The 27,971-nt window shown below is 39.9% G+C and overlaps 1 protein-coding gene across 1 annotated transcript; it reads left to right on the forward strand.

Moving 5' to 3' along the window:
* Positions 1-5,897: 5,897 nt before the first annotated feature.
* On the forward strand, positions 5,898-27,726 carry ERCC6L (ERCC excision repair 6 like, spindle assembly checkpoint helicase). The gene is made up of 2 exons (XM_037512258.2): positions 5,898-6,044; positions 23,725-27,726. Exons 1-2 carry the CDS (start codon positions 5,977-5,979, stop codon positions 27,395-27,397), a joined length of 3,741 nt encoding a protein of 1,246 aa, XP_037368155.1. The 5' UTR covers positions 5,898-5,976; the 3' UTR covers positions 27,398-27,726.
* Positions 27,727-27,971: the final 245 nt, after the last annotated feature.

Below are 27,971 nucleotides of genomic sequence, written 5' to 3' on the forward strand. Positions count from 1 at the left end.
ACTACCTTTTTTTGCACATAATTATGCAGGCAACATTTGAATAACTGGAAGTGGTTCCGTGTGAGAGTGTGTGTGTGTGTGTGTGTGTGTGTGTGTATGTGTGTGTGTGTAGGGATTGTGACGGGGTGAGACATAAGGCAGGAGAGGCACAAGAGGCCTCACAAGCCACGATGAGGCAGCAAGACTTGACTTTGAGGATAACGAGGAGTTTTGAAGGGTGTAGACAGTGTGATAGTATGATCAGCTTGGTGTTTTTGAAAGGTCACTCTGGTTTCCGGGCTGAAGACAGTGGGGAGCCGGCATAAGTAAGTAAAAGTAGGAAGACAAGTCAGGAGGCTGTTGCGGTAATCCAGACAAGCGGTGGTGGTGGTATAGACCGGAATGGTGGCAGTGGAGGTGGAAAGAATGTTTGGGCTTGGGATACACTTGGAGGCAGAACCAATGGGACTTACTGGTGCATTAGAAAGATGCTTCTCAGTTTCTGAGATGAAGCATTGGGGGATTGGTTGTGCTGTTCATGGAGATGGGGAATATTGAAGGAAAAGGTTTGTAGTGAATTGTGGGAGGTTTGAGCTTCCAGGAAGACATGTCCTATAGCCACTTGACCCTCTTGATCTGAAACTCAGGAGAGAGAATGATGGTTAGAGACAGAATTGTGATGTCTTGGGAGTGGGTGAAGTAGCTCAAAAGGAGTGAAGGAGGGTATGTTTTATGACATACCCTGTCAAAGGATTTATGTCCTGTCAACGGATTTCCTACTCTTTGGTGCCTGCTTCAGCCCAAACACTGGAGGGTAGGTTTAGAAGACTCTCATCAGAGACCTTGCAATTTAGTACAAAGACCTTACAGATAATCCCAGCTTTGTGATCCCTCTTTCCTCTCAGTTTGGTCATTTCCACATCTTAAAATGATTTGACTTGTTTCCCATAACAATTTATCCAGTTCAGAGGTCAGGACTGTTGCCATTCTTAAGAAATTGGGTTTCTGGCTCCCCCTGCTGGCAGAACTGGAGGCAATTCACAGTTGAGAGGACGGAAAGGGTGCACCCTCCCACCCACCTCTTCCCTCCTGCTTCCTCTGGGACAGGCCCCTCACCCCAAAAGATGGGATTAAAACCTCAATTCCAGTGCCCCTCACCTCCTCAAAAAATCCACCCACTTTCGAACCCTAGCTAGACATAGGGGGAGAAAAACCCAATTAGATATCCGGGAATCACAAATTCTTTGTGTATCCAAATTGCATTTTTCTGCTCCAAACCCACACTTGATCTCTTTGCCCATGATGATTTCATTTGGTTATTTATACCTATCTCCATAAACATCCTCTCCCATTCTCAGTCCCAAGAACAGCATTTTGCTGACACCTAGTTGGCCTCCTTCCTTCTCATATGCAGGGAAGCCAGAGTCTGTGTTGGAAACAGCTCTGGGCTTGGAGTCAAGCAACCTAGGTTTGAATCCTGCCAATGATTCAGGGTGTAACCTTGGACCAGTCACTTGCTTCTTTCCCAGTGGCAGTTCTCTCTCGTGTGACATTGGACTGCACTCCTAAAAACCGGTCCAACTCAAGCATTCTAGGCTTTGCTCCAAGCTCTCTCTTGCCTGGGGTCTTTCGTCATGGTATTCCCTCAACCTGAACCGCTCTTCACTTCCCTTTTTTTGTTTAGCAAATTCTTCCTTATCCCTTAACTCTCAACTCAAATGCTACTTCAGAGAAACCTCTCCTAGCCGCTCTGGACTGGGTCATGTACTTTTTCCTAGGCCCTCAGAACTCCCTGCAGTTTTCCTTCATTATGGTTTGTAATTTTCCACATGTTTGTATGATTATCATTTCAATCCACCCAGGTCCCATCAAACTTTAAACTCCTTGAGAGCAAAGACCTGTATGTTTTGCTCACTGTTGTACCCTAGTACCCGAATCCTTGTTTGGCCATCTTGTAAAAGCTCAATATATATTTAACATATAACTAAGTAAATGGATAAATGAATCCTCTTCAGCTATCAGCTACTTTTTATATCTAACTAGCATGATGTTTAAGAGCAAAACACCAAAAGCCACGCTGCCTGGGTTTGGCACCCAGCTTTACTACTCACAAGCTATGCAAACGTGTGCAAGTTATTAAATCTGTCCCTCAGTTTCCTTACCCATTAAGGGCACATAATAATAGTATATACTACCTAACAAGGTTGTTGTGAGATTTAAAAAACCGAATGCCTATAAAGCTTGTAGAACAAAGCCTGGCTCTAAAGTTCTATATTAGTAATAGCTATTCTTCCTACTCAGCCTCATCTGTCTCTCTATTTACCCATCCTGAAGGCTCCCACAAGGCCTCATTATCTTATTTCCGGTCTGTGAGTACTGGTGACTCAGAGTAATTTGCAGATTAGATCGCAAAGGTTTTTTTTTTTTTTAAATTTTTATTATGGAAAATTTCAAACACACAGAGAAATAGAAGAGGATAATGAACCTCTGACAAGCTTCAATAATTATCAACATTTTGCCAATCTGTTCATCTGTCCCCCCTCTCATTTTCTTTTCTACTGGAGTATTTTAATGTAAATCACAGGTGTCATATCATTTTATTTAAAAACATTCCATTATGGATCTCTAACAGATAAGGACTTAAAAAAATACATTATAACACTTCAAAAATTAACAATAATTAAGGAAGATTTTTTAAGCCCTTCAGAGAAGCTGGGGAAATGGGAGTCCTCGCTTCAGGCTAAGTGTGAAATGAGGAATAGTTAAGAGAGCTAATATAGGTGAAGTGCTTTGAACAGAGCCTGACGCACAAAGGGGAGAAAGTAGCATTATTTGGATTCTCTTTTGTTCTCTCCACTTAACTGCTCTAATTCCTCCCCATCTCTTTTTTTCCTGATCTGTAAATGTGGATGACTATTGAAAAGGAGGGCTAGCATGCACAAAAAAGAACTCAAAATGGATAAAAGAATTGAACATAAGACCTGGAACTATAAAATACATAGAAGAAAATATAGGTAAAACACTACCTGACATACATCTCAGTAACATCTTTAAAGACTCATCCCTCAAAGCAAATAAAGTGAAGGAAAAAAAAACAGGTGGATTACATTAAACTAAAAAGCTTCTGTACAGCAAAAGAGACATTGGCCAAAACAAAGAGACACCCTTCTGATTGGGAGAATATTTTTGCACTCCATACAGTTGATAAGGGACCAATCACAAAGATCTATGAAAGGCTCACACGACTCAACAAATAAATAATCCAGTCAAAAAATGGGCAGAAGAGCTACAGACACTTCTCAAAGGAGATAATGCAAATGGCCAACAGGTATATGAAAAAATGTTCCATATCACTTGTAATCAGGAAAGTGCAAATCAAAACCACAATGAGATACCATCTTACACCAATGAGAATGGCACATATTAAAAAAAAAAAAACAAAAAAACTAGCAACAACAAATGTTGGAAAGGATGTGGAGAAAAAGGAACTCTCCTGCACTGTTGGTGGGAGTGCAAACTGGTCCAACCAGTTCGTGTGGAGGTTCCTCAGGCTACTAAAAATGGAGCTTCCATATGACCCAGCAATTCCATTCCTAGGAATCTACCCAAAGGACATGAAAACATTAATTCAAAAGGACACTTGCACCCCTATGTTTATTGTAGCACTATTTACAATAGGTAAGATATGGAAACAACCCAAATGCCCAAAAATAGATGACTGGATCAAGAAGAAGTGGTATATATACACAATGGAATACTATTCAGCAATCAATAAAGATAAGCTCATGCCATTCACAGCAACTTGGACGGAGCTGGAACGGATTATGCTCAGTGAAATAAGTCAGAAGGAAAAAGAAAAATTTCTGATGGTTTCACTTATAGGAGGTATATAGGGGAATCAAATAAAGGATCATGAAAAAACAATCATAAATAAAAAAAACAAAACTAGCAGGCAACTATAAATCAGAGACATTCTGCAGGGGAGGAGGAGGGAGAAGGATCAAAACAGGGGAGGAAAGAGTACAGGGGACTATGGTGATAGGCACGGGTGAATTGGTGGTGGGAATTTTACGGGGACTACATCTGAGAGGAGAAAGCATGCATTGTACAAGAATGAACAATGATGTAAAATATTAATTAATTAATTAATTAAAAAAATAAATAAAGGGAGTGCTAGAAACCTGTGGTGATAAGTTTCTTAGGTGATTGGCTCCCTGGGATGGGTGCTGGGGCTCTAGAATGCACTGAGAAAAGCAGGAAGGAAGCAGTGACTACAGGATGAAGGGGAAGGGATGAGTACCCAAAGATGGAAGACTTGACGCCTTTTAAAGAAGGGGACCACTCCCTGGTGGCGCAAGGGGTTAAGATGCAGCCTATGAAGCTCTCCGCAGTCACTGCAGCAAAAGTTCGATCCCCCAGCCAGCCAGGGAGTAACCCACATGGCGCAGCAGACTTCTCCTGTCTTGCCCGCTGCTCCTCTCAGCAGTGTACTTAGGTCAATCTGCCTGTTCTGTTCCCCACTCTGTCTCTGGTGAATCCTCTCACCCTCCACAACTCTGGCCTGTACCCCAGCTCTTAAAAAAAAATAAGAAAGGGGACCACTGCAGTGTTGTGAAAATGGCATTGAGAAAAATCCAGTAATTTAAGGGCTAGTGAGTAGGAGGGTTAGTTCTTTTCCCCCAGTGATTGGGGTCATGGGGAGGGTTTACTGCCAGCTGGGAAGCATGGAGGCAGTGTCTCTTTTAGTTTTTTCCACAGCCCACAGAGGGGCAGAACCCTAAGACACAATCAGGGTCTGCTTTGCTTCATCTTGAGTTCCCAACAGTTCCAAGGATACAAGCGATGATGGTGGACACTGAACCAAAGCACAGCTAGGGATGGTCGTCCCCAGACTTGAGATGAAGATTTTTGTCCTCCTGTCTCTTTTATCTTTTCTATGACATTATCCCCATCAGCCTGCCTCACCACACTCATCTTTCAGGCACCCAGGGCACCTGGACGCCTGATCCACCCCAATTCAAACTTGCCTTGAGGAAAAGAAGCGATTCAAGCACTTCAGCAGGGCAAACAAGCTCCTTCACCAATTGGCCCCCAACTGTCCCATCAACCCCATTTTCAAAAGCTCCCCTCTTCTTTCCAGTAAACAGCAGTGTGACTGTGAGGGAGCACAGATTTGTAACCAATATAAAAGCCTGGTATTGAATTCTGGTTCTGCCATTTCCCGACTCTGGAACCTTAGGGAAAAGTGACTTTATTTTTTTGGGCCTCGGTTTTCAGGTATGAAAAATGGGAGTAATAGTATACTATTGATAAAAGCCAGAGGCAGGGAGAGAGAGCTTAAAGTACAAACATACGACTTAAAGTCGTATAAACCAAGAAACTAGCTCATGGTCCCTAAGATTCTGTTTAACTCCTAAATGGTCTGAGATTTACAAAAAACTCCTTAAAATGCTCTGACATTTGGCAGATATATGACTGGGTCAATAGGTAAGATTTCGGATACTGAATGTTAATTAGTGCCTTGAGGAATCATAAAATTCTCATACAAGTACAAATTTTCTTGGGTTACACCCCCAAATTAGCGTTGCTCAGACAAGCCACGTAAATTCAATTGTATTTCCAGAAGTCCTGAGCTTAATATGACTCATACACACACACACACACACACACACACAGGAACACACACAAGAACACACGCACACACACACACTGGAACACACACACGAATCCGCCGCAGAGCGGTTTGGACGGAATTGAAAACGTCAGCGACACCAGGGCGCTAACAGCCCGCTGGGCCTCCTCGTTCTCCACTGCCTCCTCGCGCCCCTTCGCTGAGGCGCAGGCGCGCGACCCTTGTGGGCGGGACTCAGATGGTGGCGCCGGAGCTCGAGGCCAACGGTTGGTCCTAACCCCCTCCAGGCGCACAGCGCATGCGCAGAGCGGGAGTGAGCGAAATTCAATTCTTGGCTTACTTACCTGGATCCCAAGCTGAAGCTCATGGAGGCTTCCCGAGGGTTTGCGGAAGCTGAGGTCTTAAGCCCAGAGCAGGCTGCCAGTTACCTGAGGTATGTCTGGCCCGTGGGGCTAGTTTAGCTCGTAGACCCTGACTGGGAGTGGTGGGGGAGCCCTCGGACCCTCCCCGGGGCCCAAACTGCTAGGCGGAGCTTTGTGAGGCGCTACCGCGTTTTCAGTGGAAAGCTGTTCGGATTTCTAAAGCCCGGGAACCCCTGATCCCCATCACCCCCTCTTTTTTTGGTCATATTGCTCTCTGGTATGAACTTCTTAAAAGTCGGTACTTAAATCGCTCAGTCCTTTCTTGAGTGTTTCCAATTTACCACGCCCCAAACCTAGGGATACACTGAGGAGAACATTGTCCCTGCCCCCAAATTCCTCGTTAATCTAGTAGTGGAAAGGCGCGGGTAAAGCAGTAATCGCTATAATGTTTGATTAGAGTTGTAATGGATAAGGCATCGTATTGGTATAAAGAGGGCATGGCCAAGAGAAGTAAGCCAAGAGGAAGTAAGCCAAGGGGAATCCCAAGAGAAGACATTTGAATTATGTACTGAAAAATGAGAATACGGATGGGTGGGGGTGGGGGATGGTGATGTGACAAAGAGCATTAAAATTTTTTTATCATTGTGATAAAGTACATACAAAATTTGCTATCTTAACCATTTTTAGGATTACGACTCAGTGCCCTTACATACATTAACACTGTTGTTCAACCATCACCATGAGCCATCTCCAGAACTCTTCTTGCACACTAAAACTTTGTGCTCATTAAATAACCCTTCCATCCCCTCCCGCCCTCACCCCCTGGCGACCACTGTTCTGCTGTCTCTGAATTTATAGATACTTCATAAAAGTAGAGCCACGTAGTATTCCTCTTTTTGGTTTAGATCCCTTGACATAATACCCTGTGTGTTCTTCCATGTTGTGGTCATGTGACAGGGTTTCCTTCCCCTTTAAGACTGAATAATACTCCATTGTATGTGTATACCACATCTTGTTTACTCTTTCATCCATGATGGACACTTGCGTTACTTCCCTCTCTTGGCTCTTGTGAATAGTGCTGCTGTGAACATGGGTGTGCAAATATCTTTGAGATCCTGCTTTCATTCTTTTGGATATATGTCCAGAGTGAGATTGCTAGATCATATAGTACTTTATTTTTAATATTTTAAATCGCCACAATTCTGTATTTTTTAGGAGGGAGTTTTACAGTCCCACAAACAGTGCATAAGGGTTCTAATTTCTTTCCATATATCTGCAACGCTTGGTATTTTCGGTTTGGCTGTTCTAGCAATTCCAGTGGCAGTGAGTGTTATCTCTGGTTTTAATTTGCATTTCTAGTGATTAGTGATGTTAAGCATCTTATCTTGTGCCTATTGGCCATTTGTGTATCTTATTTGGCGAAAATGTCTAGCCTAGCCCTTTGCCCATATTTTAGTCTGGTTGTTTGTTCCTTGAATTTGCTGCATTCCATAAATTCTGAGAGCTTGTGTCCTCATTTTCACTATTCTCCAGATATTTATTAACTTTAATTTCCTGTTTTACCCAGTGGCCATTCAGCAACATGTTGTTTAATCTCCAGTTTTTCCAGTTTTATTTTTGTAGTTAATTTATTGTTTTATATTGTTATCAGTAAGAGTGTTTGGTATGATTTTAATGTTAAGTTTATTGATAATTGACTTGTTTCCCAACATATGGTCTATTCTTGAGAATGTTCCATGTGCACTTGGAAAAAAAATATTCACCCTGCTGTTTTATTTGGAGTGTAGATGTCTGCCCAAGCCTGTCTGATCTAGTTCGTCATTTAAGGCTATTATTTTCTTACTTCCGTCTTGTTGACCTGTCCATAGTTGTAAGTGGAGTATTAAAATCCCTTATTGTTATTGTGGTGGTGTCAGTATCGCTCTTTAATTAGTAATGAGTAGTAAGATACCCATATATCTTGATACTCCATTATTTGATGCATGTATATTTATAAATGTTATATCTTATTGTGTTAGACCCTTAATCATTATATAATGTCCATTTCTGTTTCTTAATATCTTTTTTAAATGTAAATTTTTTAAAAGATTATGCATGCAAGAACTGGGTTACAGGCCAGAGGTGTGGGAGGTGAGAGGATTCACCAGAGACAGAGTGGGAAACAGAAGAGGTGGGTTGACTGAAATACACTGCTGAGGGGAGCAGCGCGGGAGTCAGGAGAGGTCTGCTGCGCCATGTGTGTAGCTCCCTGCTCAGGGAGCAAACTTGTGCTGCAGTGGCTGCTGATAGCTTCATAGGTTGCGTGTTAACCCCTGGTGCCACCAGGGAGGCCCAATGGCAATCTTTTTTTGTCTGGTTATAAATATAGTTGTTCCTGCCTTTTTAAAGTGAATTACATTTTTTTCTTACATCATTGTAGTCCCAATAGTTCTCCTGCCACCATATCACCCTTGAACCGTCACCATATTCCTTTATGTTTGTCCCTCCTCTGTTTTGCTTTCCCTCCTGCCCTCTCCTTTGTTGTAGGCCTCAGTTCTATGGTCAGCTTGCTAGTTTTGACTTCTCCTTTACTTTTTGTTTGGTTTCTCTATGTTCCACATATAAGTGAGACCATCTAGTATTTATCTTTTTCCTTCTGAGTAATTTCCGCTGGCATAATCCCTTCTAGCTCCATCCATGTTACTGCAAAGGGCATGAGTTTGTCTTATTTGATTGCTGAGTGATATTCCATTGCATAAATATGCCACAACTTTTTGATCCATTCATCTATTCTGGGGCATTTGAGTTGTTTCCATATCTTGGCTATTGTAAATAGTGCTGCAGAAAACATAGGAGTGCAGGTTTCCTTTCAAATTAGTGATTTTGTGTCCTTTGAATAGATTCCTAGGAGTGGAATTGCTGGATTGTTCCTGCCTTTTTTTGATTACCATTTGTTTACAGGATTGTCTTCCAACCCTGTACATTAAGCCTGTGCTTGTCTTTAGTAGTAAGATGAGATTCTTGTAATAACAAAATGTTTGCTTTTGTTTTGTTTTGTGAGTTAGCCGCTCTATGCGTTTTAATTGGTGAATTCAAGAATATTTAAGGTGATTGAAATATATGTATTTATTGACAATTTGTTATTTTTGTGTGTTTTTATAGTTTGTGTTTTTCTTTTTGCCTTTTGACACCTTTTATGTTAGTTTCTTTTCCATTGACTGATATGTTACTTCTACAGATTTTTGAGGTTATACTGAGTTTTACATGTGAAGATCTGTACTTATGACCTGTTGTTGAACAGTTTGATCTCAAACTAATTCTAATGGTCCACATTTTCCTCCACATTATATAATTTTGGTGTCTATTACTTCTAGATGAAATTTATTATTTTATAAGTCCTTTTAGTATTTCAAGGCCAACTTGGTGGTAATATAGTCTTTTAATTTTTGTTTTTCTATAAAGCTCCAATCTTTCCTTCAATCCTGAATGATACTCTGGCCAGATCTTTTTCTATCTTTATGTATTCCATTTTCTCTACCACTCTAGTCAAACTGCTTTTGTCAAGGTCACCAGTGACTTTCATATAACAAAATCTAGTGGTCAGTTTGTAATCCTCATCTTCCTTGACCTACCAGCAGTATTTGATAGAGTTGATTTCTTCTGCATGACACACTTGTTTCATTTGACTTTGAGGACCCCTCACTCCCCTGGTTTTCTTCTTAACCTCTTTGGATGCTGCTTCTCAGATTTTGCTGATTCTTCCTCATAGCCTTAATCTTTTGCTTCTAGTGTGTTTTAAAGTAGATCCTTAGACATGGCATTTCATCCTTAAATACTTTAGTAGGTATCTTTAACAAGAAACATCGTCTTATGAAACCATCATGCCATATCACACTTACCTAAATAAAATTAATTCATTGATATTGTCTAATAAATAATTGATATTCAAATTTTTCAAATGGTGTTAATTTTTTTAAAATTTGGTTTACTTGAATCCAAATCCAGAGAAGAACCACATACTACATTTGGTCATATACATATACACATATACACACACACTCACATGTGCATATATACATACATACACATGTATATTTTAATTGTGTTATTTTTATTTTTTTAAAGATTTATTTATGCATGAAAGAACTGGGGTACAGGCCAGAGGTGTGGGGGGTGAGAGGATTCAACCAGAGACAGAGTGGGGAACAGAACAGGCAGAGTAACCGAAATACACTGCTGAGGGAGCAGCGGGCGAGTCAGGAGAGGTCTGCTGTACCCCAAAATAAATAAATCTTTAAAAAAAATTATACTCCTTCCTTTGGTGATCTTATCTAGGTTCTTGATGTTAAATTCCATCTTTATGCTGAGAATTTTCACATTTTTTTTGTCTTCCATCTTAACCTCTTCTGAACCCCAGACTCCTGTATCCGACTGCTTACTTGACATCTCTACTTGGTAACAGATATAAACATTTTGAGAATCAGAGGACCAAAGACTCAGTAGAAGGAGAAAAATGCATTTGTCAAATTCTAGCACCCTTTCATCATATAAACACTCAACAAACTAGAAGTATAAGGTAATTTCCTTAATGTCATGAAAAGTATCTACAGGGCCTCCCCGGTGGCACAGCGGGTTGAGCACAGCACTCTGAAGATGTCCGCAGCCTCTGAAGTGTGGGTTCGATTCCTGGCCGGGCAGGGAGAAACCCTCATGGCATGGCAGATCTCTCCTGTCACACCCGCTGCTCCCCTCAGCAGTGTATTTTGGTCTATCTGCTTGTTCTGTTCCCCACTCTCTCTCTGGTGAATCCCCTCACCCTCCCGTGCCTCTGGCCTGCATTCCAGTGCTTATATAAAAATAAATAAATCTTTAAAAAAAGGAAAGTATCTACCAAAAAAAAAAAAAAACAACCAGTGAACATCATACTTCAGAAGCTTCTTCCATTATATCAGGAACAAGACAGGGAGGTCTGCTCGCTTTACCTCTGTTAAATATTGAAATTCATTATAATTCAACATTATGTTAGAGGTTTTAGCCAGGGCAGTTAGGCAGAAAAAAGAAATAAAAGGCATGTAGATTGGAAAGAGAAGTAAAACTATATTTGTGGAGGTCAGGAACTTAATAGAGAATCCTTACAAATCCACAAAAAAAATACTAGCGCAAATAAACATGTTCACAGATTTGTAGGATACAAGGTCAAAGTTCAAAATTCAGTTATATATTTTTTTCTTCTCTATTTTTTTAATTTTTTAAAATAAATTCTATGTTTATATTCCCCATACAATTACAATCCCCTTATTTTGACCCTAATCCCTCCCCTCCCCACACCTACCCCCCATAGAGTGTCTCTTGTTCATAGTTGTTTGTTGATTTTGATATTTTCTTTCTTATAGTTATTCTTTTTCCTGGTCCCTTATTTAAGTCTTCTAGATTCCTGCTATGAGTGAGACCATCTGGTATTTTTCTTTTTCTTTCTGGCTTATTTTGCTGAGCATGATCCCTTCCAGCTCCATCCATGTTGCTTCAAATTGCATGTGTTTATCTTTTTTGAATGCTGAGTAATGTTCCATGGTGTATATGTACCACATCTTCTTGATCCAGTCATCTATTTTGGGCATTTGGGTTGTTTCCAAAGCTTAGCTATTGTAAACAGTGCTGCTATAAACATAGGGGTGCAGGTGCTCTTTGGAATGGATGTTTCTGTGTTCTTTGGGTAAATACCTAGGAGTGGAATTGCTGGATCATATGGAAGCTCTATGTTTAGTAGGTCCAGAAATCTCCACACAGCTCTCCATAGTGGTTGGACCAGTTTGCACTCCCACCAACAGTGCAGGAGAGTTCCTTTTTCTCCACATCCTCGCCAACATTTGTTGTTGCTACTTTTTTTAATATGTGCCATTCTCCCTGGTGTAAGATGGTATCTCATGGTAGTTTTGATTTGCATTTCCCTGATGACAAGTGATGTTGAACATTTTTTCATATGCCTGTTGGCCATTTGCATTTCCTCTTCAGAGAAGTTTCTTTTTAGCTCTTCTGCCCATTTTTTGACTGGATTATTTTCTTTGTTGTTGTTGAGTCTCATCAGCTCTTTGCAGATTTTTGTGATCAGTCCTTTATCATTAGTGTTGTGTGCAAAAATGTTCTCCTAGTCGGTGGGGTTTCTCTTTGTTTTTGTTATTGTCTCTTTTGCTGTGCAGAAGCTCTTTAATTTGATGTAGTCCCAGCTGTTTATCTTTGCCTTCACTATCACTGCTTTGGGTGTTCAGTTATATTTCTATACACAGCAATTCCATTTTATAATAGCAAAAAAAAAAAAGGAATAAAATTCGTAGGTATAAATTTATTCAAGGAAATGTAAGATTTGTCCACTGAAAACTAGAAAACATTGAAGGTTTAAGAAGGCCTAAATAAATGAAAAGATTCCATTCGTGGATTAGAAGCCTTAATATTGTTAAGATAGCAGTATTCCCCAAAGTGGTCTACAGATTCCATCGCAATATCTAACAAGATCCCAGTCTGCTCTTTGGGGCAGGAATTGAAAAGCTGTTATAAAATTCTTATGGAAATGCAGAGGACCCAGAATAGTCAAAATAATATTGAAAAAGAACAAAGTTGCAAAATTTGGTTTCTAATTTCAAAACCTAATATAAAGCTATCGTGATCAAGACAGTGTGGTACTTGTATGAATACAGACATAGAGATGAATGAAATAGAATTCAGAGTCTAGGCTCTTCTTTCATAGAAGAACATAAAATACCCATGTTAGGCATTTTCTGGGTGTAGGGGATTATGGTTGCCATTGTGGGTTTTTCTTTTTGTCTGGTAAGCCAGTTTTTACTTCCGCCTTCTGGTAGATCTTATTCTTTGGTCTCTGGGATGGGCAAGTAGTATTCTTGAGAACTTAGTTGTAAAATGTAAGGCGTATATAGGAAAATATGAAACCTAACTGTTTGATTTAATGAATTATTATAACCATTACCTTGGTCACGGTTTGTTATTAGATCTATATTCTTGTCTTAATGAAGATCTCGTATGCGTCCCTACTGAGGTGGCCTAAAGGTGAACTGAAGGCATACTTCAGGGTTCAGGAAGTCTTTCCAAACAACCTCCAGGTTTGTTTGAATACTGGAATAAGTGTTTGCTTGAAATCCCAGGGTTTTGCACTCCAATGCAGTGGTTAACCAGATAGCCTTGGGCTGAAAGATTAGGGGACTGGAGGTACTAAAGGTCTTTACCAGTTACTGTAAAAGATCTTAATATTGTTCTCGAAGAATTTTTATTTTTCGTTAAACTTCCCAAAGACCTAGTCAGAATATTAACCACCAAATGTTCCCCCAAATAATGAAACTATTTTTACCGCTGAAGAGCATTGGGTGGTATGATCCATCTGGATGCCAAAGCACATCTGTTGTGCCAGAAAAAAGATAATTTTGGTTTTGACATAGTTATTAATTAGCTGTTTTTTCTGGAGCCAGCAGGGTCAGCTGCTTTCTGAGGGCATATTGTTAGCATGTAACAGGATGCCAACTTCCTGTTTATTTCAACCAAAATTTTCAAGTCTGAGGCTATAGAAGTGGGGGACTAGATCCCTGCTTGCCTTTATCCACTTTGAAATTGACCTTGTTCTTCCTGCCTGCTTGTATTCTCTTTGTGACAGGGTAGAAAGCACCCAGAAGAATAATACCCATGGCTGCCTTTTTTTTTTTAAGATTTATTTATTTATACAAGCACTGGGTACAGTCAGAAGCACAGGAGGGTGAGAGAATTCACCAGAGCCAGAGGGGAGAGCAGAGCAGGCAGAGTGACGAAATACACTGCTGAGGGGAGCAGCGGGCGGCAGGAGAGGTCCGCGCGACATGTGGGACCCTCACCCGGCGGCCGGGGATTGAACCGGCACTACAGAGGCTGCGGGCAGCTTCGCAACTCAGCGCTCAACCCCTGCGCCACCGGGGAGGCCCAAGGCTGCTTTTTTTTTTTTTTAAAGATTTACTTATTTATACAAGAACCTGGGCACAGGCCAAATGTGCGGGAGGGTGAGAGGATTCACCAGGGACAGAGTGGGGAACAGAACAGGCAGACGGACCAAAATACACTGCTGAGGGGAGCAGCAGACAAGTCAGGAGAGGTCTGCTACACCATGTGGGTAGCTCCCTGGCTGGCTGGGGATCTAACTGATGCTGCAGTGGCTGCAGATTGCTTTATACGTTGCATCTTTTTTTTTTTTTTTTTTTTTTTGTCTTCATGTTTTAATGATAGTTTCTTGTGCGGTACATATTTTTTTTTTTTTGTTTGATGTCATCCCACTCATTTATTTATTTATTTATTTATTTTTTAAATAATAAATTTTATTTTTATATTCCCATACAATTGCAGCCCCCCCATTCTGACCCCAATCCCTCCCCTCCCGCCCCCGCCCCCTAAAAGTGTCTCTGGTTCATAGTTTTTTGTTGATTTTGATTTTCACTTTCTTATAGTTATTCATTTTCCTGGTCCCTTATTTAAGTTTTCTAGATTCCTGCTATGAGTGAGAACATACGGTATTTTTCTTTTTCTTTTTGGCTTATTTCGCTGAGCATGATCCCTTCCAGCGCCATCCATGTTGCTGCAAATTGCATGTGTTTATCTTTTTTGAATGCTGAGTAATATTCCATGGTGTATATGTACCACATCTTCTTGATCCAGTCATCTATTTTTGGGCATTTGGGTTGTTTCCAAAGCTAAGCTATGGTAAACAGTGCTGCTATAAACATAGGGGTGCAGGTGCTCTTTGGAATGGATGTTTCTGTGTCCTTTGGGTAAATACCTAGGAGTGGAATTGCTGGATCATATGGAAGCTCTATGTTTAGTAGGTCCAGAAATCTCCACACAGCTCTCCACAGTGGTTGGACCAGTTGCATCTTAACCCTTGCACCACCAGGGAGGCTCAACCTTGACTATCTTTTGAGCCATATAGTTTGGTCCAGCCAGTTCATGTCTGGAATCGAAAGCTAGTGTCACACATAATACTACAGATAGCCTTATACTGGTTTAAGTGAACGGTCTTATAGGTGAAACACAGTATGTGATTAGGCAGTGTTAAGCCCCAAACCAAATCTTGTGTAGGCTAATATCCTGAGAGCCCCACAGTAAGCATTTGGAGAGGAAACCCAGTCATAGTTGATGGTACTTTTGTAGCTGAGATAAAACAGAGGGCAGGGGTCTGTCCACAGGCAGTCCGCTAGCAACGTCTTATTCACAGATAAGTATTGTTTGCTCTGCCCAGTGGTTTTTTTTTTTTTAATGTATGCGATTATTGCTGTTTTAAAATCAGGGGAATTCACATATAAATCAGAATTTCCAACTTTTTTCCCAACTGCCAAGAAGATCTTGGCAATGTTGAGCTCTTATTCCTGTGTTGCCATTTTACCATCTATAGATGACTAGCAGCTTGTCCCAGTTAGATGGGACATTGCGCCCCAGTGTTGCTTTACTTGTTTCTGTTACCTGCCTTGTCCCTTTGTGACCTCTATATTTTCACTGTACTCAGCAAGGGCCAAAAATAGAATTTTCTGAGGCTTGAGGCCCACTGCTCTTTGTCCCTGGGTTCCTCTCTAATAACATTCTATACTTCTCCTGCACAGCTTGTAACCGGTTATTATCGTTTGTAACCAGTTATTTCTGTGATTCTTTCATTAGTGTCAGTTCCCTATACTATATAGTTGCACAAAGGCATAGACTTGTTTTGTTCTCAGCTAAATCTCCAGTGTTTAGCACAATGCTTGACACATGGTAAATGCTTAATACATAGCTGGTGAACAACTTACTTTGGTTAGTCAAATGTCTTTCAACCGCAGTGGTTACCATTTACACCAAGGGGGGACCTATAAACATTGGGTGATTAACACGGGAGACTGTTCAGAGAGAGAGAACTTACTGGAGTACCACTGAAGAGCGGAGCCTCCATGCTACCTCTCGTTAGAACTAATTCAGGAGCAATTATCTCAGGATCTAAGCTTCTGCTGGGCCTTTTAGATAAGCTCAAGTTCTTCCGTGGAGATTTCTAGTAGCCCGATGCTAGCATTTGTTTTAAACAAGACTGCTTATGAAAGCACTTAGGTTGAAGTGGTTTTCTCTAAATTCTGCTTAATGTACTGTCTTGAAGACAGTATTTTTCAAACTGCAAGCCAGGTCTTATGTGATTGGGTATTCTTATAGTCTGCTAGTATATGGTGAGTGGAAGAACTTCTAAGACAAGCTTTGGTGGAGAGTTACAAATGCCTGGAAAGACAAAAGAGAGTCTATTGTATTTAAAGGTGTTTTTTTTCTTTCTGAGTGTCCTGATCTCATTATTCCTCACCTTCAGCAAATATTTACCAAATGCCTCCTTTGGACAAGTGCACTCTGCTTGACACTGAGGATGCAGTGGTGAAAAAGACATATGTCCTTACAGTCTAGTAGGGAAGAAAGACAAATGAAAAGTTTCATGTGATAGGGCCTCCCCTGGTGGCGCAGTGGTTGAGCGCTGGGATGAGAGGCTGCCCGCAGCCTCTGTAGCGCCAGTTTGTTCCCCGGCCGCTGGCGAGGGTCCCACACACACAAAAAAAAAAGTTTCATGTGATAGATATAAATACAGAGACTATATCCCTAATCCAGAGAGAGAGAGCTCATGAACATGAGCACGCACAATTGTCAGAGACTTCTTGGAAAAAATAGTACAGTGGTTCCCCATTATCTGTTTTTTCTTTCCACAGTTTCAGTTACAGTCAATCACAGTAGAAAAATATTATGTATAATAAGGTATTTTGAGAGGAAGAGGCCACATACACATAATTTTTATTATAGTCTGTTGTTATAATTGCTCTTTTATGCTATTATTGTTAATCTCTTACTGTGCCTTATTTATAAATTAAACTGTCATAGGTGGCATGTGTGTATGTGTAGGAAAAAACAGTTTCCATGGGGTTCAGTGCTATCTGCAGTTTCAGTCACCCACTGGGGATCTTGGACTGTATCTCCTCCAGATAAGGGGAGGCCTGTAGTACCTGTACTGATTTTCAAAGTCTGAGTGGGAATCAGCTAATCACTGAGTAAGAAGTTAATGCACTTGACATATTAGACAGAGTTTTATGTATAAAGGTTCAGAAGCAAGAGGAGCCTGGCCCCTTCAGAGCAGTGTAGGAATTTAGTATTGCTAGAACATTTGGTGGAAGTGGGAGGGGTGAAAGCAGATCTTTGGACCTTGATGGTAGCCTGGGGAAAAATATAATGTGGAGGCAAAGGTAGAATGGTGGAAAGAGACGTAGCTTTGGATTTTTCAGGCTTTGCTACTTGCTTTGTTAATAATTCTGCTACTTGCTCTGCTACTTGCTTTGTTAATAATTTTGTGACTTCAGACAGTTCATTTAAGCACACTGAATCTGTTTCTTCATATGTAAAATGGGGTAACTGGGCCTAGGTAAGTTATTTTGTTCTTCTCTTAACTAAATCATCGTACCTTTTCCAGATTGCTCTGTTTCCCACCTACCTATATCCATTCCTTCAGTCTCCTCAAACAAATGGCAGTTCACCAAAAAATGACCCAGCAATTCCACTTCTAGGTATATTTCCCCCCAAAAGAGAGAAAGTAGGAACCTGGGCCTCCCCTGGTGGCACAGGTGGTTGACAAGCACAGCGCTGTGAAGCTGTCTGCAGCTTCTGCAGCGCAGGTTCGATCCCGGCCAGCCGGCGAGGGTCCCACATGGCATGACAGACCTCTCCTGTTGCGCCCACTGCTCTCCTCAGCAGTGTATTTCGTCAGTCTGCCTGTTCTGTTCCCTGCTCTGTCTCTGGTGAATCCTCTCACCCTCCTGCGGATCTGGCCTGTACCCCGGTTCTTGTATAAATAAATAAATCTTTAAAAAAAAATAAAGTAGGAACCCAACCAGATACCCAACCAATAATAATGCAGTAGTCTTTGCATTATTACTTATAAGAGCCAAAAGGTAAAAACAATCCAAGTGTCCATCATCAGATGAATGGATAAACAAAACGTGGTATAGTCATACAGTGAAATGCTATTAAGTTATAAAAAGGGATGAGCTTCTGATACTTGCTACAACATGGATGAACCTTGAAAACATTATGTTAAGTGAAATAAGCGAGACACCAAGGAGAAATATTGTATGATTGCACTTGTGTAAGGTACCTAGAATAGGCAAATTCACTGAGAAAGTAGAGTAGAGGTTATTAGGGGCTAAGGGGCAAGGAGGAACAGGGAGTTACTGTTAAACAGGTACAGCGTTTGTGTTTGGGGTGATGAAAATGTTTTAGGAAAGGATAAGGGTGATGATTGTGCAACAATATGAATGCAATAGTGTCATTGAAGTACAATTAAAAATAATTAAAATGGTCAGTTTTATCTTATGTAGATTTTACTATCAAAAAATCCCCAGAGGGCCCCCCCTGGTGGCACAGGCAGTTGAGCGCAGCGCTGTGAAGCTGTCTGCAGCCTCTGCAGCGCGGGTTGGATCCCTGCCCGCTGGGGAGAATCCCACATGGCGGGGCAGACCTCTCCTGTCTCGCCCGCTGCTCCTCTCAGCAGTGTATTTCCGTCAATTTGCCTGTTCTGTTCCCTGCTCTGTCTTTGGTGGATCCGCTCACCCTCCCACGCATCTGGCCTATACCCTGGTTCTTGTATGCATGAATAAATAAATCTTTAAAAAAAAGTAGCAAGATGATGTGTCTGTAAAAATGTCTTTGATGTGCATATCACGTAGTGTTTCGCCTATATTTCCTTCTATGTATTATATGGTTTCAGGTCTTATGTCTAGTTCTTTAATCCATTTTGAGTTGGTTTTTGTGTATGGTGTGAGGTAGTGGTCAAGCTTCATTCTTTTGCATGTAGCAACCCAGTTTTCCCAGCACCATTTATTGAACAAACTTTCTTTGCTCCAAAGCAGTGATAGTGAAGGCAAAGATAAACAGCTGGGACTACATCAAATTAAAGAGCTTCTGCACAGCAGAAGAGACAATAACAAAAACAAAGAGAAACCCCACCTACCGGGAGAACATTTTTGCACACAACACTAATGATAAAGGACTGATCACAAAAATCTGCAAAGAGCTGATGAGACTCAACAACAACAAAGAAAATAATCCAGTCAAAAAATGGGCAGAAGAGCTAAAAAGAAACTTCTCAGAAGAGGAAATGCAAATGGCCAACAGGCATATGAAAAAATGTTCAACATCACTTGTCATCAGGGAAATGCAAATCAAAACTACCATGAGATACCATTTTACACCAGTGAGAATGGCACATATTAAAAAAAGTAGCAACAACAAATGTTGGGGAGGTTGTGGAGAAAATTCATTTGTGATTTTGAATATTAGTGTTTTTGTCTTTTTTTTTGGTTAACCTAGCTAGAGGTTGATCTATTTTGTTTATCTTCTCAAAGAACCAACTCATGGTTTCATTGATTTTTTTTTCGGTATATGTTTTTTATTTTTTAAATCTGTTACATTTATTTCCACTTATTTTTAATTATTTAATTATTTTATATATTTTTTACATTATTTTTCATTTTTGCACAATGTATGCATTTTCATCTTGGTTATAGTCCCCATACAATTCCCACCCCCCCTTTATTTTGACCCTAATCCCTCCTCCATCCCACCCCCCCTTTTTTTTTTCTTGTTGATTTTGATTTTTACTTTATTATAATTAGTCTTTTTCCTGGTCCCTTATTTAGGTATTCTAAATTCCTGCTATGAGTGAGACCATCTGGTATTTTTCTTTTTCTTTCTGGCTTATTTTGCTGGGCATGATCCCTTCCAGCTCCATCCATGTTGCTGCAAATTGCATGAGTTTATCTTTTTTTGATTGCTGAGTAATATTCCATTGTGTGTATGTACCACATCTTCTTGATCCAGTCATACACCTCAGTAACATCTTTAAAGACTCATCACCCAAAGCAGTGATAGCGAAGGCAAAGATAAACAGCTGGGACTACATCAAATTAAAGAGCTTCTGCACAGCAAAGGAGACAGTAACCAAAACAAAGGGAAACCCCACCAAATGGGAGAACATTTTTGCACACACTAATGATAAAGGACTGATCCCAAAAATCTACAAAGAGCTGACGAGACTCAACAAAAATAAAGTAAATAATCCAGTCAAAAAATGGGCAGAAGAGCTATTTCCACTTATTTTTATTATTTCTTTCCTTCTAACTTTGGGTCTTCTCTTTTCCTCTTTTTCAAGTTGCTTTATATGTGATATTAGATTGTTTATTTGAGATTTTCTTCTTGCTTCTTAATGTGGGCCTTTATTGCAAATTATCATCTCCCTTAAGACGCTGCATCCCCACTTTACTGCATCTCATAGATTCTAGTAGTTTGTATCTTTTTTTCTGTCTGTATATAGCTTTTAGTTTCTACTTTGATATCCTGTTTTATCCAATAGCTATTAAGCAGCAAGTAGTTGTATTCATAGTTTTTCCTTGTAGTTGATTTCTAACTTTATGGCATGATGGTTGGAGACAATACTAGGTATAATTTTAGTCTTTCTAGTTTTATCAACAATTGATGTGTCCCAACATATAATCTATTCTGAAAATGTTCTATATGCACTTGAAAAAATGTGTGTGCAGTGGTTTTGGGTGTAGTGTTCTATAGATATCAAAGACCTATTTAGTCCAGCGCCTCCTTTAAGTCTATGATTTCCTTATTTATGCTTTGTCTTGCTAATCTGTCCACTGTTGTAAGTGGGGTATGAAAGCCCCCTAGCATTATTGTGTTATCAATAGCTCTCAATAGTTATCAATAGTTCTATTGTTAGTTGTGTTATGCATATCAGTTGTCTTATGTATATCAGTGTTCCATCATTTGGTGCATATGTATTTATGAGTGTTACTGCTTCTTGTTGCCATAGACCCTTAATCATAGTATAGTGTTCATCTCCATATCTTATTACCTTTCTTAATTGGAAGTCTTTTTATCAGATATACTTACATTCCTTTTTTGTTGTTGTTGACATTTGCTTGGATAACTGTCTTCCAAATTTTAAGTCTATTCTTGTCTGTTAGTAAGGTGGATTTCTTGTAAACAACAGGAGGTTGGACTTTATTTTGAAATCCATACAGCCACTCTACATCTTTTTACTGGTGAATTCAGGGCATTTACATTTAAGGTGATTATTGAGACATAAGTGCTCATTACCAATTTATTTTGTCTTTGTGGGTTTTTTTTTCCTGTCTTTGTCTTTATTTCCAAGGGCTTCCTGTTATGTTTTGCTTAAACTCAATTTCTGTTGTCTTATGTGTTAATTCTATTAATTTTTGTTTGAGGGCTATGTTGAGGTTAGTATATGATGGGCTATTTGTGTGGCCCATTGCATGGTCTGGTCTCCACTTGTGCTGATGGGCTCCATTGCTACTTTCTTAAGTGATTTAGGTGTCTGTTATCTCTGTATTTGTTGTTCTGTTGCTTTATAATAAACCCGTCAAAGTTTCTGAATCTTAGTGTAGCTTTTAAAGTATAGTTAGCTTGATGAAAAGAGAGGAATGCATTACAGGAAGAAGAGAATGATGTGAGCCAAAGTGCAGAGTAGCATCTTGGAAATAAAGGTTTAAAATAAAATGAAGTAGGACGAGGCCTGAGTTAAGGCAGAGAGGTCAGCAGTTCTTGGCTAAATCAGAGAGGGCTCGGAATGCTAGGTTAAGGCCATAGGAAACCATGAAAGAATTTTTTTGTTGTTAATAATGTTATGAAGGTATAATTCACATACCATACATTTCACCAATTTATAGTATAAAATTATTTTTTAGTATATTTACAGTTTTACATCCATTACCAGTTTCAGACCTTTTTTTTTTTCATCACTACCTCCTAGTCCTTGAATCCCCCAGTTCCACCTCCTCCACCCCCATGCCTGGCAACTACCAGTCTACTTTCTTTCTCTATAAACTTGCCTATTTTGGAAATTTCATATAAAAGGAATCTTAACATATGACCTTTTGTGAATGAATTATTTCATGTAGCAAAATGTTTTCAAGGTTTGTTCATGTTGTAGCATGAACCAGTATTTCATTCCTTTTATATGACTGTATAATATTCCACTGTATGGATTATACCACTTTTTTTTTAATCAGTTCATCAGTTGGTTGACATTTATGTGTCTACTTTTGGCTTTATAAATAATGCTGCTGTGTACATTTGTGTACAAGGTTTTCTGTAAACAAATGTTTTCATTTCTCTTGGGTATATACCAGTGAGAAGAATTTCCTGCTTTGTATGATAACTGTGTGAGAACTTTTTGAGGAACTGACAGTGTTTTCCAAAGTAGCTGCACCATTTTACATTCCCACCAACAGTGTTGTGAGAGTTTCAATTTTTTTCTTATCCTCACCAACACTTGGTATTGTATCATTTTTTGATTATAGCCATACTGATTATAGCCATACATATGAAGTAGTTTTGGTTTGCGTTTCTCTGATGGCGTGAGGTAGTGGTCCAATTTTATCGTTTTGCATGTGGCTCTCTAGTAGAGAAGACTTTTTCCTCAGAGAATTGTTTTTTGTCATCCTTGTTAAAATCAATTGACCATAAACTTTAAGCAGAGGAGTGACATGATTTTTTTCTTATGTTTTAAGACATTATTGCTGGCTACTATGTAAAGAATGTATTTGGAGGGACCATGAATATATGTACAGAGACCAGTGAGTAGGAATTTGCAGTTATCCAGGACAGAGATGATGGTAACTTGGTCTGCAGTAGTGGTAGTGGAAATGGAGAGAGAGACACAGGTTGTACTTGGGAAATAAAGTTAGTGAGACTTGGGGACTATCTGACTGGGGGAACGGAGCAGGGGCTAAAAAAAGGGGAGAGGTCAAGAATGACTAATTTGGGTTGGGGTCAAGGATGGTCTTAGAGATCTAGTTTGTATAGCTAAGTGGATAGCACTCAAATGGAGAATCATATTAGAGATTAAATAATGAGTTTCACTTAGTTGAATTTGAGGTGCCTGTAAGACTTTCAAGTAGAGATGTTCAGAAGGCAGTTGGAATGTGGGTCTAGACTAGAACTTGGAGATAAGCCGTGTTGGAGAGAGTTATTTGGGAGTTGTGTGCCACATATGTAGGAGCAGAAGCTCTGGGAGATCCTAAGGAGAGAGTAAAAGGAGCTCGAAGAGGTCCCAAGGCTGAGCCCCGTGGGAGGAAGAATAGCAGCCCAAGAAAGTCATAGAGAAGAAATGACCAGTGGTAGAGGAGGAAATCAGGAGGGATCTATAGGAATTTGGTAGAAGGAGGGAATTTTAAAGAGGGAATGATCAATGTATCAAATGCCTCACAGAGTTCAGAAAAATGTCTGTGAAGTACCCATGTATCTTTCCTGTTTTCATGCTCCCACAATATAGGTTGGTTGGTTGATTTTACAAAAAAAAAAGTCTCTCCATACTTCTTGTGGGTAGCAATTTTTAAAACTTTGTAGAACCAGTAATGTTTGCACATACATTTCCCACAACTAGTGACTGAAGGTGTTGCTGTGGGGTCTGGTGGGTATTTATGTCTTAAGTGATGCCAGCTTTCATTGGCATCATCTGTGCAAATCTTTCCCATCCTGAATTGAAGATATTAAAAGCAGTTTGTATTCCAAAATCGAGTCTTTAGTGTTCTTAGACTGAATGTTCAGTCTTTCTTCCTTTCTAACTTCTCTGTGTCTACATATAATATATATCTCTATATATCTCTATATATCTATATATCTATATATAGAAAGAGAGAGAGATATACCTTTTTTTTTTAACCTTTTTTACAGATATATGAAAGAGGCCAAAGAAGCAACCAAGAATGGAGATCTGGAAGAAGCATTTAAACTTTTCAATTTGGCAAAGGACATTTTTCCCAATGAAAAGGTGATGAGCAGAATCCAAAAAATACAGGAAGCCTTGGAGGAGTTGGCAGAAAATGGGGATGATGAATTCACAGATGTGTGCAACTCTGGCCTGCTGCTTTATCGAGAATTGCACAACCAATTATTTGAGCACCAGAAGGAAGGTGTAGCTTTCCTCTATAGCCTATATAGGGATGGAAGAAAAGGTGGTATCTTGGCAGATGATATGGGGTTAGGGAAGACTGTTCAAATCATCGCTTTCCTTTCTGGTATGTTTGATGCTTCACTTGTAAATCATGTGCTGCTGATCATGCCAACTAATCTTATTAGCACATGGGTAAAAGAATTCGGCAAGTGGACTCCAGGGATGAGAGTCAAAACTTTTCATGGTTCTAGCAAGGATGAACGGACCAGAAACCTCAATCGGATACAGCAAAGGAATGGTGTCATTATCACTACCTACCAAATGTTAATCAATAATTGGCAGCAACTTTCAAGCTTGAATGGTCAAGAGTTTGTGTGGGACTATGTCATCCTTGATGAAGCACATAAAATAAAAACCTCGTCCACTAAGTCAGCAATATGTGCTCGTGCTATCCCTGCCAGTAATCGAATCCTCCTCACAGGAACCCCAGTCCAGAATAATTTACAAGAACTGTGGTCCCTGTTTGATTTTGCTTGTCAAGGGTCCCTGCTAGGAACATTAAAAACTTTTAGGATGGAGTATGAAAACCCTATTACTAGAGCAAGAGAGAAGGATGCTACTCCAGGGGAGAAAGCCTTGGGATTTAAGATATCTGAAAACTTAATGGCAATCATAAAACCCTATTTTCTCCGGAGGACTAAAGAAGAGGTACAGAAGAAAAAGTCAAGCAACCCAGAGGTCAGACTTAGTGAAAATAATCCAGAAATTGATGCCATTTATGAAATGCCTTCCCTTTCCAGGAAAAATGATTTAATTATTTGGATACGTCTTGTACTTTTACAAGAAGAAATATACAGGAAATTTGTGTCTCTAGATCATATCAAGGAGTTGTTAATGGAGACACGCTCACCTTTGGCAGAACTAGGTGTGTTAAAGAAGCTGTGTGATCATCCTAGGCTGCTATCTGCACGGGCTTGTCGTTTGCTGAATCTAGGGGCTGTCACTTTTTCTCTTCAAGATGAAAATGAAGAAGATTGCTCAGATGGTGACCATATGGATCAATTAACTGATGATACATTGATGAAAGAATCTGGAAAAATGTTATTTCTGATGGACCTGCTTAAGAGACTGAGAGATGAAGGGCATCAAACACTGGTATTTTCCCAATCAAGACAAATTCTAAACATCATAGAACGCCTCTTAAAGAATAGGTGCTTTAAGATACTGAGAATTGATGGAACAGTTACTCATCTTGTGGAGCGAGAAAAAAGGATCAACTTATTCCAGCAAAATAAAGATTACTCTGTTTTTCTCCTTACCACTCAAGTAGGTGGAGTTGGCTTAACATTAACTGCAGCAACTAGAGTGGTCATTTTTGACCCTAGCTGGAATCCTGCAACTGATGCTCAAGCTGTGGATCGAGTTTACCGTATTGGGCAAAAAGAAAATGTTGTGGTTTATAGACTGATCACTTGTGGGACTGTAGAGGAAAAAATATACAGAAGGCAGGTTTTCAAGGATTCATTAATAAGACAAACTACTGGTGATAAGAAGAACCCTTTCCGATATTTTAGTAAACAGGAATTAAGAGAGCTCTTTTCCATTGAGGATTTTCAAAACTCTGCAACTCAGCTGCAGCTTCAGTCTTTACATGCTGCTCAAAGAAGATCTGATAAGACACTGGATGAACATATCGCCTTTTTGCATTCTTTAGGGATAGCTGGAATCTCAGACCATGATTTGATGTACACACGTGATCTCTCTGTTAAAGAAGAGCTTGATGTAGTGGAAGACTCATGCTACATTCAACAAAGGGTTCAGAAAGCTCAATTCCTTGTTGAATCAGAGTCTCAAAATATAGAGCTCCAAATGGGAAGACAAAGAACCATAAATGAGGGAACCTGGCAGAGAGAACTTGTATTTCCTTCTCAAATAAAGAAGAAATGCCTTCAGATGAATAAACCACAGCCTCAGCTTTCACCTTTTATGACTACTCATCATACTCCAGAAGAAGAAATCAGTCTCCAAATGGCAAGTGTAATCATTGTTGATCAGCTGGAAGAGAGTGAGAAACAAGATCTCTCCAGTAAAAAGATGGATGATACCATCCAGCACCTATGCAAAAGTACGCTTGATGCTGACCTTGTAGTTACTTTACCCAAGGAGTATGGATGTGTGGAAGAAACTTGTATTGATTCTTCATTGGGAATGGCAAAAGGTTTTGCAACTGAAAGCGAAGCACTACAAAAAGAGGAATTGGGAGAAGGGCCTATGCAGGAGGCACTGCAAGAGAACCCTCTGGAAAGTTTTAATTATTTACTTAGCAAATCAGTCAGAGCTGATCTTGGGCCAAATCTAAAGGATGATGAGATTTTATGTCACTACAATCCCTGGCCCACTGATCCCATAAATGAAAATCAAAATATAGACCAGAATGCAGCTGTTACTAAAATAACTGATGATGACTTGTCAGCATCCCACAGTGCACTGAAGGATGCTCAAGTAAATGAGGCCAAATTGGAAGAGGAACCTTTAGCATCTTCACAGTATGCATGTGATTTCAATCTTTTCTTGGAAGACTCTGCAGACAATAGACAAAATCTTTCCAGCCAGTCTTTGGAACATATTGAGAAAGGAAATAGCTTGTGTGACTCCACAACTAATTCTAGAGCAGAGTTTGTTCAGAGTAAAGCATGTCTCAGTATGGATCTTTGTGAGAATGATGATGAGCCAGAAGAAGTAGTGTTGAATGTGAAAGTCAGAAGCAAAGCCAGAAGGATCACTTCAGATGGTGAAGATGAAGATGATACTTTTAAAGGAACTTCAGCATTCAGCACATCTCCCTTTGAATTCTCATCTGAAAGACGATTTGATGCTTCAACTCCCAAAAATGACATCAGCTCACCTGGAAGGTTCTTTTCACCTAAAATACCTGATAATATAAATAAGTCTGTAAACTCTAGATCTAGAAGATCCCTGGCTTCAAGGAGGTCTCTTATTAATGTGGTTTTAGACCATGTGGAGGATATGGAGGAAAGACTTGAGAACGACAGTGAAGCAAAGGTTGCTGAGGATTATTTGGAGGAAGGGGCAGGGGAAAGTAGTGGCGAAGCCTCAGATAGCACAGAAGAGGAGCCTTCCAGAGAAACGCTGTCTGCAGAAAAGGAGTCCAGCTGGTTAACGACACCTCAGCCTGGTGCTCTCGCTCAAGAGACCTCTCTTGGTGACCCTGAGCCTTTGTCTGATGGACAATTGGTTGATTCTCCCCAGGAAAAGGCGGTGGAGACTGCAGATGACTATGAGACTCTTGTAACTCGTGGAAAAGAACTGAAAGAGTGTGGAAAGATACAGGAGGCCTTGGACTGCTTAGTTAAAGCACTTGACATAAAAAGTGCGGATCCCGAAGTCATGCTCATGACTTTAAATTTGTATAAGCAACTTAATAAAACTTAAGACTATAACCTGTTTATTGTGTGTTAAAGCAAAAGTGACTGTGAGGTAATTTGTTCCCATAACTGGATTTTTTGAGAGTATGGAGCACGCAGGTTTAAGATGAGATCTCAGAAAGCAAGTTTTTGTTTCCAACTTTTGTAAATATCCAGTATTCTAAGCACTGGATTAGTATCTCTACTTGAATATTCTTATATTTTTCTTTCAGGCATACTGTGTAAACTTAACAGAACTATGTTATTTTTAGATTCTGGTCATTGTTTTATTCTGAAAGTGATCTCTTTTGTATATCATAGTTCAGATAATATTAAAGTTACTTTTTCCAAGTTTTTCTTTTCCACTGTTTCTTTCACTGAGGTAACACTGGCATATGCATATAGAAACTCCTTAGGAGCTTGTCATTTGTCTCCCAACTCTAAGACTGGCTTGTTAACCTGCAACTCGATGCTCTCTGCTTACTAGAGGGGAAGGCTGGGATGAGGCACTTGATACTAGGCTCCTTTATCCTGCGTTCCTTGCTCTGCAGTTACTGACGTTGGTGACCACTTCACCACTGTACACTCACCACAAGCTGCAT

The sequence above is a fragment of the Talpa occidentalis genome, unplaced genomic scaffold (genome assembly GCF_014898055.3).
Source record: "Talpa occidentalis isolate TD23 unplaced genomic scaffold, MPIMG_talOcc4v2.1 talOcc4.15, whole genome shotgun sequence".
Taxonomy (NCBI): domain Eukaryota; kingdom Metazoa; phylum Chordata; class Mammalia; order Eulipotyphla; family Talpidae; genus Talpa; species Talpa occidentalis.